Source organism: Felis catus, chromosome A3 (genome assembly GCF_018350175.1).
Source record: "Felis catus isolate Fca126 chromosome A3, F.catus_Fca126_mat1.0, whole genome shotgun sequence".
In the NCBI taxonomy this organism is placed as follows: domain Eukaryota; kingdom Metazoa; phylum Chordata; class Mammalia; order Carnivora; family Felidae; genus Felis; species Felis catus.
Window position 1 is genome coordinate 22,882,831 of NC_058370.1, and position 13,686 is coordinate 22,896,516.

At 41.9% G+C, this 13,686-nt stretch overlaps 1 protein-coding gene across 10 annotated transcripts in view; it reads right to left on the reverse strand.

Annotated features, from left to right (window-relative positions):
• The window catches only part of DLGAP4 (DLG associated protein 4), a 199,284-nt gene that overhangs the window by 18,285 nt on the left and 167,313 nt on the right, over nt 1-13,686 (reverse strand). For 7 of the 10 annotated variants that reach the window (XM_023251268.2, XM_023251269.2, XM_023251271.2 and 4 more), the window contains 2 exons: nt 12,923-13,011; nt 11,987-12,399 (listed from right to left, as the gene is read on the reverse strand). In XM_023251268.2, the coding sequence (XP_023107036.1) occupies nt 11,987-12,399; nt 12,923-13,011 (502 nt within the window). Of the gene's footprint in view, nt 1-11,986; nt 12,400-12,922; nt 13,012-13,256; nt 13,337-13,686 lie in introns of all 10 variants that reach the window. The other 3 variants (XM_023251270.2, XM_023251272.2, XM_023251278.2) reach the window with 2 other exon arrangements.

Genomic DNA, 13,686 nt, shown 5'->3' on the forward strand with positions numbered 1-13,686 from the left:
CTCTGCCCCTCCCTTGCATGCCTGGGCTCTCTCTCTTTCCTTAAAAGTAAATAAACTTAAAAATCTGTATTACTAAAACAAACAAAAAAAAACTTATGAAAGATCTCAAATCAACAATCTAACTTTACAACTTAAGGAGCTAGAAAAGAATTAAATCCAAAGCCAACAGAAAGAAGGAAACAAAGATTAGAGGGGAGAGAGAATAGAAAAACAATAGAGAAAAATTAAGGAACAAAAAGATCAACAAAACTGACCAAAATTTAGCTAGAGGGACTAAGAGAAAAAGACTCAAATACTAAAATCAGAAATGGAAGTACAGGCATTACTACCAAATCTATGGAAATAAAAAGCTGTAAGAGTTCTAGAACAGTCACACACCAACAAACTTGATAACCTACATGAAATGGACAAATTCCTACAAACGTAAAACCTGCCAAGACTAAATCCTAAAAAATTGAAAATCTGAGTCAATCTTTATCTAGTAAGGAGACTGAATCAGTACTCAATCAGTATTCAAAATCTCCCAACAAAGAAAAGGAGGAAACACTTCCTAACTCATTCTGTGAAGCCTCATTATGCTGAATCCAAAGCCAGACTGACATTACAAGAAAACTATAGACCAATTTCCCTTATGAACATCAACACAAAAAAACCTCAACAAAATACCAGCAAATACAATTCAGTGGCATGTTAAAAGGATTATATATCATGAACAAGTGGGGTTTATTCCTGGAATGCAAGGATGATTCAACATGAAAACTGATCAATGTGCTACTATGCTGCATCAACAGAATGAAGAAAAACAACTACGTGATCATCTCAATTGATGCAGAAAAAGCACTTGACAGAATTCAACACCTTTCCATAAGAAAAACTCAAGAAACTAGGAATAGAAGGAAACTACCTTAACTAATAAAAGCCATCTATGAAAAACCCACAGTGAACATCATACTCAATGATCAAAGACTGGAAGTGTTTCCTCTAAGATCAGAGATGAGGCAAGGATGCTCACTTCTATTCAACAGTACTGGAGGGGCACCTGCATCGCTCAGTCAGTTAAGCGTCTGACTCCTGATTTCAGTTCAGGTCTTGATCCCAGGGTCATGGAATTGAGCTCCGAGTCAGGCTCCACACTGAGCATGGAGCCTGTTTAAGATTCTCTCTCCCTCTCCCCCCACCGCCCCGCCACTCTGCCCCACTTCCCTGCTTGCCCTTTCATTCTCTCTCTAAAATTGAAAACCAACAAAAAACAGTATTCGAAGTTCTAGCCAGAGAAGTTAGGCAAGAAAATGAAAAGACCTCTACATTGGAAAGGAAGAAGTAAAATTATCTCTGCTTACAGAATGATATTCTATGTAAAAAACCCTAAAGATTACACACATACACAACTAGAAGTAATAAATCAGCAAAATAGCAGGATACAAAGCGAAAAAAAAAATCAGTTGCATTTCTATATGCTAACAACGAATAAGATGAAAGAAAAATTACAAAAACAATTCCATTTACAATAGCATCAAAAAGAATAAAATAAATAAGTAACCAACGAGATGAAAGACTTGTACAATGGAAACTACAAAACACTGCTAAAAGAAATCAAAGAAGACATAATAAACAAAAACACATCCCCTATTGGTGGATTGAAGACAATGTTGTTAAAATGTCAGTACTATCCAAAACCACTTACAGATTCAATACAGTCCCTTTCAGAAATCCCAATTATGTTTTTTTGTTTGTTTTTTAGATGGAACAGAAAAACCCATCCTAAAATTCATATGGAATTCAGGGGACCCAAATATGCAAAACAATCTTGAAAAAGAACAAAATGGAAGGACTCCTACTTCTTGATTTCAAAACCTGCTACAAAGCCACAGAGATTAAAACAGTGGTATTGGCATAAAGACAGACCTATAGTCAATGGAATAAAATAGACAGCTTTGATATAAACGCTTGCATATAAGATGATAAGATTTTTGACGAGAGTACCAAGACAAATGGGGAAAGGACAGTCCTTTCAACAGATGGTGCTGGGAAAACTGGATATCCACATGGAAAAGTATCTAATACCATATGCAAAAATTAACTCAAAATGGATCAAGGAACTAAATGTAAGACCTTTTTTCAACAGAAAAATTCTTAAAAGGAAAAACAGCACAAAAGCTTCAGGAAATTGGATTTGCAGTGATTTCTTGGCTCTGACATGAAAGGCACATGTAACAAAAGAAAAAACAAACTGGACTTCATAAAAACTTAAAATTTTGTGCATTAAAAGTCATTATCCATAGAGTAAAAAGAGAACCCACAGAAGGGAATAAAATACTTGCAAATGATATATCTGGGTAAAGAATTAATACTTAGAATATATAGAGGCCTCTGGGTGGCTCAGTCGGTTAAGTATCTGACTCTCAGTTTTGGCTCAGGTCATGATATCAGGTTTGTGAGTTCAAGCCCTGCGTCGGGATCTGTGCTGACAGCTCAGAGCCTGGAGCCTGCTTTGGATTCTGTGTCTCCTCCTCTCTCTGCCCCTCCCATGCTCATTCTCTGTTTCTGTCTCTCAGTAATAAATAAACATTTAAAAAAATGTAAAAAAAAAATGGGCAAAGGACTTCAATGGACATTTCTCCAAAGAAGATAGGTGAATGGCCAATAAGCACATAAAGAAATGCTCAAAATCACTAATCATTAGGGAAATGCAAGTCAAAACTATAATAAGATACCACCTCACACCCATTAGGATGGCTATGATAAAAAAAAAAAAAAACAGGAAATAGCAAGTGTTGGCAAGGATGTGGAGAAATTTGAACACATGAGCACTGCTGGTGGGAATGTAAAATGATACAGTGACTATGAAAAATTAAAAATAGAATTACCATATGATCCAGCAACTCTACTTCTGGGTGTATATTCAAAAGAACTGAAAGGCAAGGACTTGAGGTATTTGGACACCCATGTTCACAGCGGAATTCATTACTCACAGTAGCTGAAACATGGAAGCGATCCAAATATCTACTGATGGATGAATGCATAAGCGAAATGTGACGTATGCATAATGGAGTATTGTTCGGTCATAAAAAGGAATGATGTTCTGAGATATGCTATAACATGGATGAACTCTGGGGACATTAATGCTAAGTGAAACAAACCAATCAAAAAAGATAAATACTGTGTGATTCCACTTTTATGAGGTGCTTAGAGTATTCGGAACATAAAGACAGAAAGTATAATAATGGTTGCCCGAGACTTGAGGGGGAAGGGAGAATAAGGAGTTATTATCCTTCAATGGGTAAAAACTGAAACGTTTTGCAAGATAAAAAGCATTACAGGGATGGATGGTGGTGATGGCTGTACAACACTATGAATGTATTTAATAACACTGAAGTGTGCATTTATTTTTAAAAAATTATTTGGGGGGGGGAGGGAGGGAGGGAGGGAGGGAGGGAGAGAGAGACAGAGAGACAGAGAGAGAACCCTAAGCAGGCTCCACACTATCAGTGCAGAGCCCGTTGTGGGGCTCGAACTCACGAACCGTGAGATTATGACCTGAGCAGAAACCAAGAGTTTGACACTTAGCCGACTGAGCCACCCAGATGCTGCTATTTATTATTATTATTATTATTTTTACTATTTTATTTTTAAATAAGCTGCATCCCCAATGTAGGGTTTGAACTCACAACCCTGAGATCACAAGTCAGCACTGCTCCACCAAGTGAGCCAGCCAGGTGCTCTTGAACTGTACATTTAAAAATGGTTAATGAGGGGTGCCTGGGTGGCTCAGTCAGTTAAACATCTTCAGCTCAGATCATGATCTCACAGTTCATGAGTTCGAGCTCCGCATTGGGCTCTTGTGGACTGTCTGGAGCCTGGAGCCTGCTTCAGATTCTGTGTCTCCTTCCTTCTCTTCCCCTCCCCTGCTTGTGCATTGTCTCTCTCTCAAAAATAAACATTTAAAAACATAAAAAAATAAATAAAATAAAAATGGCTAATGAATCAATAAATTCTATTCCTGAAACTAATATTACACTACATGTTAACTAACTAGAATTTAAATAAAAACTTGAAACATTGAAAAAAATAATAAAAGAATATAAATGATTAAGGTGGTAAATGTTATATGTATGAAAGAAAATATTGCCTCTTAGAGAAACCAGATTTGTCTCTGAAGAAGGACTGCACAGAAAGAGTACTAACATTTCAAGGTCTTCCCCTAAGGAAAGAGCCAGCTGGTCACCCAGTCACCCTCTACAGCACAATGTCCTTAAACTCAGATGGACAATGAGACCACTTTATTGTAAGCAGTACCTGTCACTTTGTCACCAATAGAAATCACAGATAATTTCATATCACATTATAGCTGTCACAGTTATCTTGAAATAATGTTTCCTGTCATCATTACTTTGAAACTCTAATAATTAGACTCACTGCTACATTGTTATTTAATGCCTTAAGAAAGAAGTACACATTTTGATGACTATATTAATATAATTGGCTTCCTTTATTATTTGATGTAATTTTTACTGTATGTTATTTAAAACCAATTTTCTTAGGTGTCCATAGAAGCCTACCTTTCAACAAGCCCTACCCAGGCAGAGCTGCCAGTTAGTTTCTCAGCGCTTCCGTCTTCTTATCCTAATTTTAATTTTTATTCAATTAATGTATATTCATACCTTTAAAAATAAGTAGGGATGCCTGGGTGGCTCAGTCAGTTAGGGGTCTGACTTTGGCTTAGGTCATGATCTCGTGGTCTGTGAGTTTAAGCCCCACATCAGGCTCTTTGCTGACAGCTCAGAGCCTGGAGCCTGCTTCAGATTCTGTGTCCCCTGTGCCCACCCCACTAGCACTCTGTCATTCCTCTCTCAAAAATAAACATTTGGCACAAAAACAGACACTCAGATCAATGGAACAGAATAGAAAACCCAGAAATGGACCCACAAACATATGGCCAACTAATCTTTGACAAAGCAGGAAAGAGTATCCAATGGAATAAAGACAGTCTCTTCAGCAAGTGGTGCTGGGAAAACTGGACAGTGACATGTAGAAAAATGAGCCTGGACCACTTTCTTACACCATACACAAAAATAAACTCAAAAGGGATGAAAGACCTCAATGTAAGACAGGAAGCCATCAAAATCCTTGAGGAGAAAGCAGGCAAAAACCTCTTTGATCTTGGCCACAGCAACTTCTTACTCAACACGTCTCCAGAGGCAAGGGAAACAAAAGCAAAAATGAACTATTGGGACCTCATCAAAATAAAAACCTTCTGCATAGCAAAGGAAACAATCAGCAAAACTAAAAGGCAACCGATGGAATGGGAAAAGATACTTGCAAACAACATATCAGATAAAGGGTTAGTATCCAAAAATCTATAAAGAACTTATCGGGGCGCCTGGGTGGTGCAGTCGGTTAAGCGTCCGACTTCAGCCAGGTCACGATCTTGCGGTCCGTGAGTTCGAGCCCCGCATCAGGCTCTGGGCTGATGGCTCGGAGCCTGGAGCCTGTTTCCGATTCTGTGTCTCACTCTCTCTCTGACCCTCCCCCGTTCATGCTCTGTCTCTCTCTGTCCCAAAAATAAATAAAAAACGTTGAAAAAAAAATAAAAAAAAAAAAAGAACTTATCAAACTCAACACCCAAAAAACAAATAATCCAATGAAGAAATGGGCAAAAGGCATGAAGAGACACTTCTCCAAAGATGACATCCAGATGGCGAACAGACACATGAAAAAATGCTCAACATCACTCATCATCCAGGAAATACAAATCAAAACCACAATGAGATACCACTTTACACCTGTCAGAATGGCTAACATTAACAACTCAGGCAACAATAGATGTTGCCGAGGATGTGGAGAGAGAGGATCTCTTTTGCACTGCTGGTACAGCCACCATGGAAAAGTCTGGAGGTTCCTCAAAAAATTAAAAACAGAACTACCCTATGACCCAGCAACTGCACTACTAGGTATTTATCCAAGTGATACAGGTATGCTGTTTTGAAGGGGCACATGCACCCCAATGTTTACAGCAGCACTATCAACAATAGCCAAAGCATGGAAGGGGTCCAAATGTCCATCGATGGATGAATGGATAAAGAAGATGTGGTGTATGTCTATATATACACATACATACACTGGAGGATTACTCGGCAATCAAAAAGAATGAAATCTTGCCATTTGCAACTACGTGGATGGAACTAGAGGGTATTATGCTAAGCAAAATTAGTCAGAGAAAGACAAACATCATATGACTTCGCTCATATGAGGACTTTAATACACAGAACAGATGAACACAAGGGAAGGGAAGCAAAAATAATATAAAAACAGGGAGGGGGACAAAACATAAGAGACTCTTAAATATGGAGAACAAACAGAGGGTTACTGGAGGGATTGTGGGAGGGGGGATGGGCTAAATGGGTAAGGGGCATTAAGGAATCTACTCCTGAAATCATTGTTGCATCATATGCTAATTTAGATGTGAATTTCAAAAATTAAGGAAAAAAAAATTAAAATTTAAAAAATTTTTTAAAAAGAAAAAAAACATTAAATTTTTTTTTAAATAAGTAAAAGCACAGCAATGAAAGAAAAATAAATAGGACCAGGTCAGAATTAAAAACTATGGTGTATCAAATGATACTATCAAGAAAATGAAAAGACAGCTTACCGAATGGGAGAAAATATTTTCAAATCACATATTTAATAAGTGCCTATTATTCAAAAATTATATAAAGAACTCTTGCAACTCAACAAGAAAAAGACTGCCCAATTAACAAATGGGCAAAGGAACTGAATAGATTTTTCTCCAAAGAAGATACCCAAATGATGATCAATAAGAATATGAAAAGATGCTCAGCATCATTATGGAAATGCAAATCAAAATGACAATGAGCTACTATTTTATACCTACTAGAATGGCTATTTTTTTAAGAGATGAAAACTAACAAGTGTTAGCAAGGATGTGGAGAAATTGGAACCTTTGTGCATTGGCGGTGGGAATGTAAATTGGTGCAGCCACTGTGGAAATCAGTATGGTGGTTCCTCAGCAAGCTGTAAACATAGGTCACCCAGCAATCCCACTCCTAAGTATATACCTGAGAGAACTGCAAACTGACTGAAACAGATACTTGCTTGCCAGTGTTCACTGTAGCACTATTCTCAGTAGCTGAAAGGGGGAACTAACCCAAGTGTCCATCAACAGGTAAGTGGAAAAACAAAATGTGGTATTTATACACAGTGGAAATCTTATTCAGCTTTAAAAGGGTTCTGATGGGGCGCGTGGGTGGCTCAGTCGGTTAAGCGTCCGACTTCGGCTCAGGTCACGATCTCGCGGTCCGTGAGTTCGAGCCCCGCGTCAGGCTCTGTGCTGACTGCTCAGAGCCTGGAGCCTGTTTCACATTCTGTGTCTCCCTTTCTCTCTGACCCTCCCCCGTTCATGCTTTGTCTCTCTCTGTCTCAAAAATAAATAAACCTTAAAAAAAATTAAGAAAATAAATAAATAAAAGGGTTCTGATATATGCTACAACATGGATGAACTTTGAAAACATGCCAAACACAAAAGGACAAATACTGCAACATCCCACTTATATGAAATATCTCAAATAGGCAAATTCATAGAGAAATCAGATTAGAGGTTACCAGGGGCTGTGGGGAGCGCAATGGGTAGTTATTGCTTAATGGGTACAGAATTTCTGTTTGGGGTGGTGAGAAAGTTCTGGGAATAAATACTGATGATGTGCGACATTGTGAATGTAAGTAATGACACTGAATTGTACACTTAAAAATGGTTAAAGCCATCTAGGTGGTTCAGTTGGTTAAGCGTCCGACTCTTGATTTTGACTCAGGTCATGATCTCAAGGTTGGTGAGTTCAAGCCCCATGTTGGGCTTTGTGCTGACAGCGCGGAGTCTGCTTGGGATTCTCCTTCTCCCTCACTCTCTCTCAAAAATAAATAAATAAACATTTTAAAAAGTGGTTAAAATGGCAAACTTTTTGTATGTATATTTTACCATAATAAAAAAATGACAAATATGATCCAACCATTCCACTCCTACATCTATCTATACACAGAAGACTTGAACACAGCATTATTCATGATGGCTTTTACCTTTCTGTTAGAGTCTTTACATCCTGATGCTTAAATAATTATTTCTTCATCTGTGATGTTACTATCATATATTACTAACATACCAGCACATAACCTCCTACTCCTACATCAGTTCCTCACTTTTAAATAGAAATAACCAAGACGACTGGACGTTCCAGGAAACATCAAAACAAAAAGACAAATACAAAGACGGAACCTAAAGGACAGAGCACAGGGTCCCAGGAAAACTTACATTTATATATGTAGGTCTCGCAGGGGCAGGAGACACTCTATGCATAAAAAAAGGACAAAATATCATGAAAAAGAACAGTAGAATGACCTGTTGTATGGATGGCCACAGTAAACATGTGACGGACGGAGTTTGGAGATCAAGTCAGGAAAATGTCCCCATCTCCATAGAGTTCTCAAACAAAAATATACAAATAGCCACAAGGCGTATTCAAAGATGCTGGACAATATTAGCCATCGTGGAGATGCAAATTAAAACCATAATGACATACTACTTCACGCTCACGAGGATGGCTAGATTCAAAAAGACCAGTAGTTGCAGGGTGCCTGGATGGCTCAGTCGGTCAAGTGTCTGACTCCTGGTTTCGGCTCAGTTCATGATCTTGCAGTTTGCAAGTTCAAGCCTTGCATCAGGCTGACAGTGCAGAGCCTGCCTGGGATTCTCTCTTTCCTCTCTCTCTGCCCCTCCCTGCTTGTGCCCTCTCTCAATAAATAAACTTAAAAAAAAAAAAAAGAAAAAAAAGACCAATAATTGCAAGTGTTGGTGAGGATATGGATAAATTGGAATCCTCATATACCATTGGTGGGAATGTTAAGTGGTGCAGCCACTGTGGAAAATCATTTGGCACGTTCCTCAGAAAGTTAAACACGGAGTTTCCATATGATCTAGCAATTCTACTCCTGGGCATAAGAAATGAACATACTTCCACACAAAAACTTATACACGGTGTTGACAGCAACATTACTGATACTAGCCGAAGTGCGGAAAAAACCCAAATGTCCATCAACAGATGAAATGTATAAAAAATGAAGTATACCCATAAAATGGAATATTATTCAGCAATAAGGAATGAAGTGCTGATACTGCTACAACTTGAGTTAACCTTAAAAATGTTATACAAAACATAAGCCAGACACAAAAGACCAGATAGTGTATGATTCCGTTTATAAAAGTGTCCAGAATGGGCAAATCCACCGAGACAGAATTGTGGTTGCTAAGAGCTGAGAAAGTGGCAGGAACCAAGAGTGACTACTAATAGTTACAGTGTTTCTTTTTGGAGTGACGAAAATGTTCTGAAATTAACAGTGACGGTTGTACAACACTGAGTGTACTAACTGCCACTGAACTGTACACTTTGAAAGGGTGTTACCGCCTAGGTGGCTCAGTCAGTTAAACGTCTAACTCTTGATTGTGGCTCAGGTCATGATCCCAGGGTTGTGGGGTCAAGCCCCATGTTGGGATCTGTGATCATGAAGCCTGCTTGGGATTCTCTCTCTGTGCCCTTCTCCCGCTCATGTGTGTGCACATGCACTCACTCTTGCTCTCTCAAAAAATAAAAAATAAAAGGGTGAATGGGTGAATTTCATGGCATGCAAATTATTTATCAATAAAGATGTTATAGCATGGAAAAAAAAAAAAAGAAAGCCTTACAGAAAGATAACCAAAAGATATGAGGAAGAAAAGATCAGAGACTGAGGCTCAATCCAGCAGGTCCAACATCTAAGTGACACAAATTTTGGAGAAAACAGAACAAATGAAAGCAAGGAAATTATTTTTAAGAATTAATGCAGGGCTGTTGCTCAGAAACAAAAGACCTGCATCTCCATATAGAAAGGGGCTATCAACTATGGGCACAGTACATTCCTGTACAAAGTCCCATTCCACAGCACAGCACTGAGAAATTTCACAAGAGAGGTCAAGCAAAGAGCCTAACAGCTTCCATAGTAAAAACACACAAAGGACTGAAAATTAGAATGCATCAAACTTTTCAGCACAAGTAACAGAAGCTAAACACAATATAGCCTTAAAGATCCTGAGAGAAAATTGTTTCAACTTCATTTTTATACGTACATATGTTATATATACAAACATATACATATACATTACATATATAATTTGTTATTTTTCAACTTTATACTCAGCCAAACCGTATGAGGTCTGAATGAAGACATGCAGTTGCCAAAAATTTATCTCGAACTAAAGGTGTTTGTTCCAGCAAAATTGAGGGATTATGCCAAGAAAGCAGAAGGCCACATGGTCTGGAAAGCAGGGTGTCCCCCGTGGGACAGCAGCCAAGGGCAGTCCCAGGTGATGAAAAGGGAAGTTTCTGGATAGCAGTGAGGCAGCAGGCCCAGAGAGTAACCTAGCCAGATCAGAACAGAGGACAGAAGTGCACTAGGAAAAATATGAAATCATGAGATTATCTGATATGTCTGCATATCTGAAAAATAATACTGATGAAGGCTGGCAGATCTGGTGGAGTGTGTAAAACATTACAAATAAGAACTTAGAAAATGAAGTGTATAAAAAAGATGGGGCAATCATTTATTCTAGGAAAAATAAAGTGTGTAAGAAAAGGAAATTAAACCATAATAAAGTATTAGGCTCTGCAGTGAACAATAATATTTACATGCTTACAGTAAACAAATACACTGGTGGTTACTTAAGCCAAAACTGTGATGTAAGACATGCAGGGTGGGGCACGGGAGGCAGAGGTGATACAGCTAACTACTCACCTCTTATAAGCAGGAAATCAATACATGACGATGACTTATTTGAGAAGAATTAAGAGGTAATCACATTTAAAAGAAAAAAAAGCAATAGGAAGGCAAATACCAGGATGTACAGCTACCGACAGCTGCAAGCAGAGAAGTCTGAGGTCAGGCAGTGGGCTGGATGGTTCCTATTAGAAGTATGTCAGTGCACTCTCTGGTCCTTGGCTCCATTCTGACTTGTTAAATACTCTTACTGTGCAAAGTTATTAAGTACACAGCTCACAACAGTTCCCTGTGCAGCAGCAGGTGTGACATTAAACCTGGGAACTGGCCTAAAGGTCTATGGATACAGACCTATCCAAGGGTACCCTCCTCAGGCTCCACGCCATCAGGTGTCAGTGGGATGCTGACTTCATCCTTTCTGGATACTCTGGAGACCTGTCTTTCCTGCATGTTCTGTAGAGGGGCTCTCTTGGAGGATGAGCTTTGACTGAACCAAGTCAGGGCACAGTGTAGCTGCTGGGGCCACGGCCTGGAGCTTCCCAGGGGCCACCCCTCTCCTGCTAACAACCACCTGTGAATCTAGGCTCCCTACATATTTTTAGCTCTTTCCGGAACTCATTTCCTAGAGGGATTTTTGGAAAGAGGCATGGATAGAGAGAAACAGAAGTAGAGAAGTAGATGGCTTCTATTTCACCCATTCACAGTCCCTCACACTCTGCTGAGGCCCATGGTTAGATCCTTGGTGCCTGGCATACAGTAGGCACTCAATAAGGAGCTGTTTAAGACATAAGCATGGTACCAACTTTCTGTGTCCCACACGTCTTCGGGCCCTTTACATGCACTGCCACCTTCAATCCTCACAAATACCCCCAGAGAAGGCAGGAGTAGCTCTACATTACATAGAAGAAACGGAGGGTTCGGAGGCACTTGACTAAGGTCACTTCACTAGGAAGGGAAGGGCTGGGATTCAAGCCCACAGCCTGTACACCCTTCCTTGAGAAAGCTCAGCTTAAGTAGATAGACAGAAGGGAGGAAAGAATGGAAATAAGAGGCGAGCTCACAGCTGACTCAAGAGGAGAAACTGAGGCCTTTCCCACTTGGAGGCTCCGAGGCTGGAGAACGAGCTGTGCACCTTTCTCTCCAGCCCGGGGCCCATCCCTGCAGCACTCACCTTCTTCAGAGAGGTTGTTCTCTTTGGTCTCCTTGTCCATCTGGCAGCACCAGCCCTCCAGCCGCTCTGTTTCTGCCTGAAGTAGTTTCAAGAACCAGTAGCCGTCCCGGCGGCACGCCCCTGGCTGTGCTGGCTCTGCCGGGGAGCTGGAGGAGGTCTCGAGCCAGGGGTCAGGCGGGGGCAGCGAGGATGCCTCTAGGGCAGGGTCGCTGTTGTCTCCATAGGAGAGGTTGCGCTTGATCTGGGCAATCTTGGGGACCTGCCGAGGGCCGGCATCGATGCTGATGGAGTTGGGGTGTGGGGTACAGTCCGGGAGGCTCCTCTCAGATGACTTACAGCTTGAGTCGTTGGCATCCTGGGTATCTGAGTCGGTGTCCCGTCGGGAGGACATGCTGTGAGAGGGGGCGCTGCTTCTGGGGGGGGACAGGGGGATGGAGTGGGGTGGGGACAGGAAGGGGTGAGAGTCACCAAGAGGGCCAGAGACCAGAGGCCACCCCGACCCGGACACACGGGAGACAGAGAAACGGATGCATCGTCTGCTCACCATGCGCCTGAAGCGGGTCCCACAGCCCCTGCCTCATTCTCTGCTCAGCCCTTGCCCCACCCGCGCCCACACGCGCACACACACACATGGACAAGGTCATAAGGTTGCCTGTTTACTGCAGTGGGGGCCAGAAGACCACCAACATTGGGGTGCTGGGCCGTGTCTCTGCCGGCTGCGGCCCCCCGTGGGCCAATTGATCTCATAGAGCAAGCGCTCATGGGCCCGCCCGCCTGCCTGCCCAGCCTCCAGTGCCTGGGCCACTGCCCAAACCCCAAACCCAGCTTGGTTATCAGAAATCCAGCAAGGAGAAGTGGGTTAGGGAGAGCAGGAGAGGTGAGAGCAGAGGGAAGGGGAGGAGAGGGAGAGGCAGCCACCGCCTCTATGCGACTTACCGCCAGTCGTCCTCTACCTGAACCCCGATGGACTGGAATTTGGTAGCGGGACTGGGCTCCTCTTTTGGCACTGGCTGAATGCAGTCAACCTTATTGAAGGACAACGACAGCAACGGCACGGAGACAAAGACAAAAATAAAAAACAAACACCACACTTGCTGCTGAAATTCACATTAGTGGGACGACGCAGAAGGACAGACAGACACGAGGCATGCGGACACTGCACGTGGGCCCGAGGCTGGACCCAGTTAAGCCGGGCACTGCTCATTCGCGTGGAGCGGGCGGGTGGGTGGGCGGGAGGTGGGATGGGGTGGAGATGACTGGCTTTCCCTACTCTGAGGAGGGTGCCATCACATCGATTGCTTTGGGTCCGTTGTCCTCCGAGAGGTGGGAACCGTTCCTTCTAGTCCTCTCCTTTACACGCATCAAAGAGAAGAAAAAAAAGGACGACGAAAGAGAAAGAAAACACACACACACACACAAAGCCACAGCCGTTATCTGGTGTAGTCGAAGCTGGGGGCTGTCTTGAGGCAAAGATCACTCCCCAACCCTGCAGCTGAAGGGCAGGCTGGAGGCGCCTGTACTAGGGCCAAACCTCGGACATCGGTTCTGGATTTGAAAACTGCCCCCAAGGCAATAGCCAATAAGGTCCCAGGACGCTACAGGATGCAGTCCCTGGGCCTCGATGGCTGAGGTTACTTTCAGCAGTGGGTGGGCCTGGGGAGCAGCAGAAAGGGCCAGGGACAGGGCCAAGTGCAAAGCTA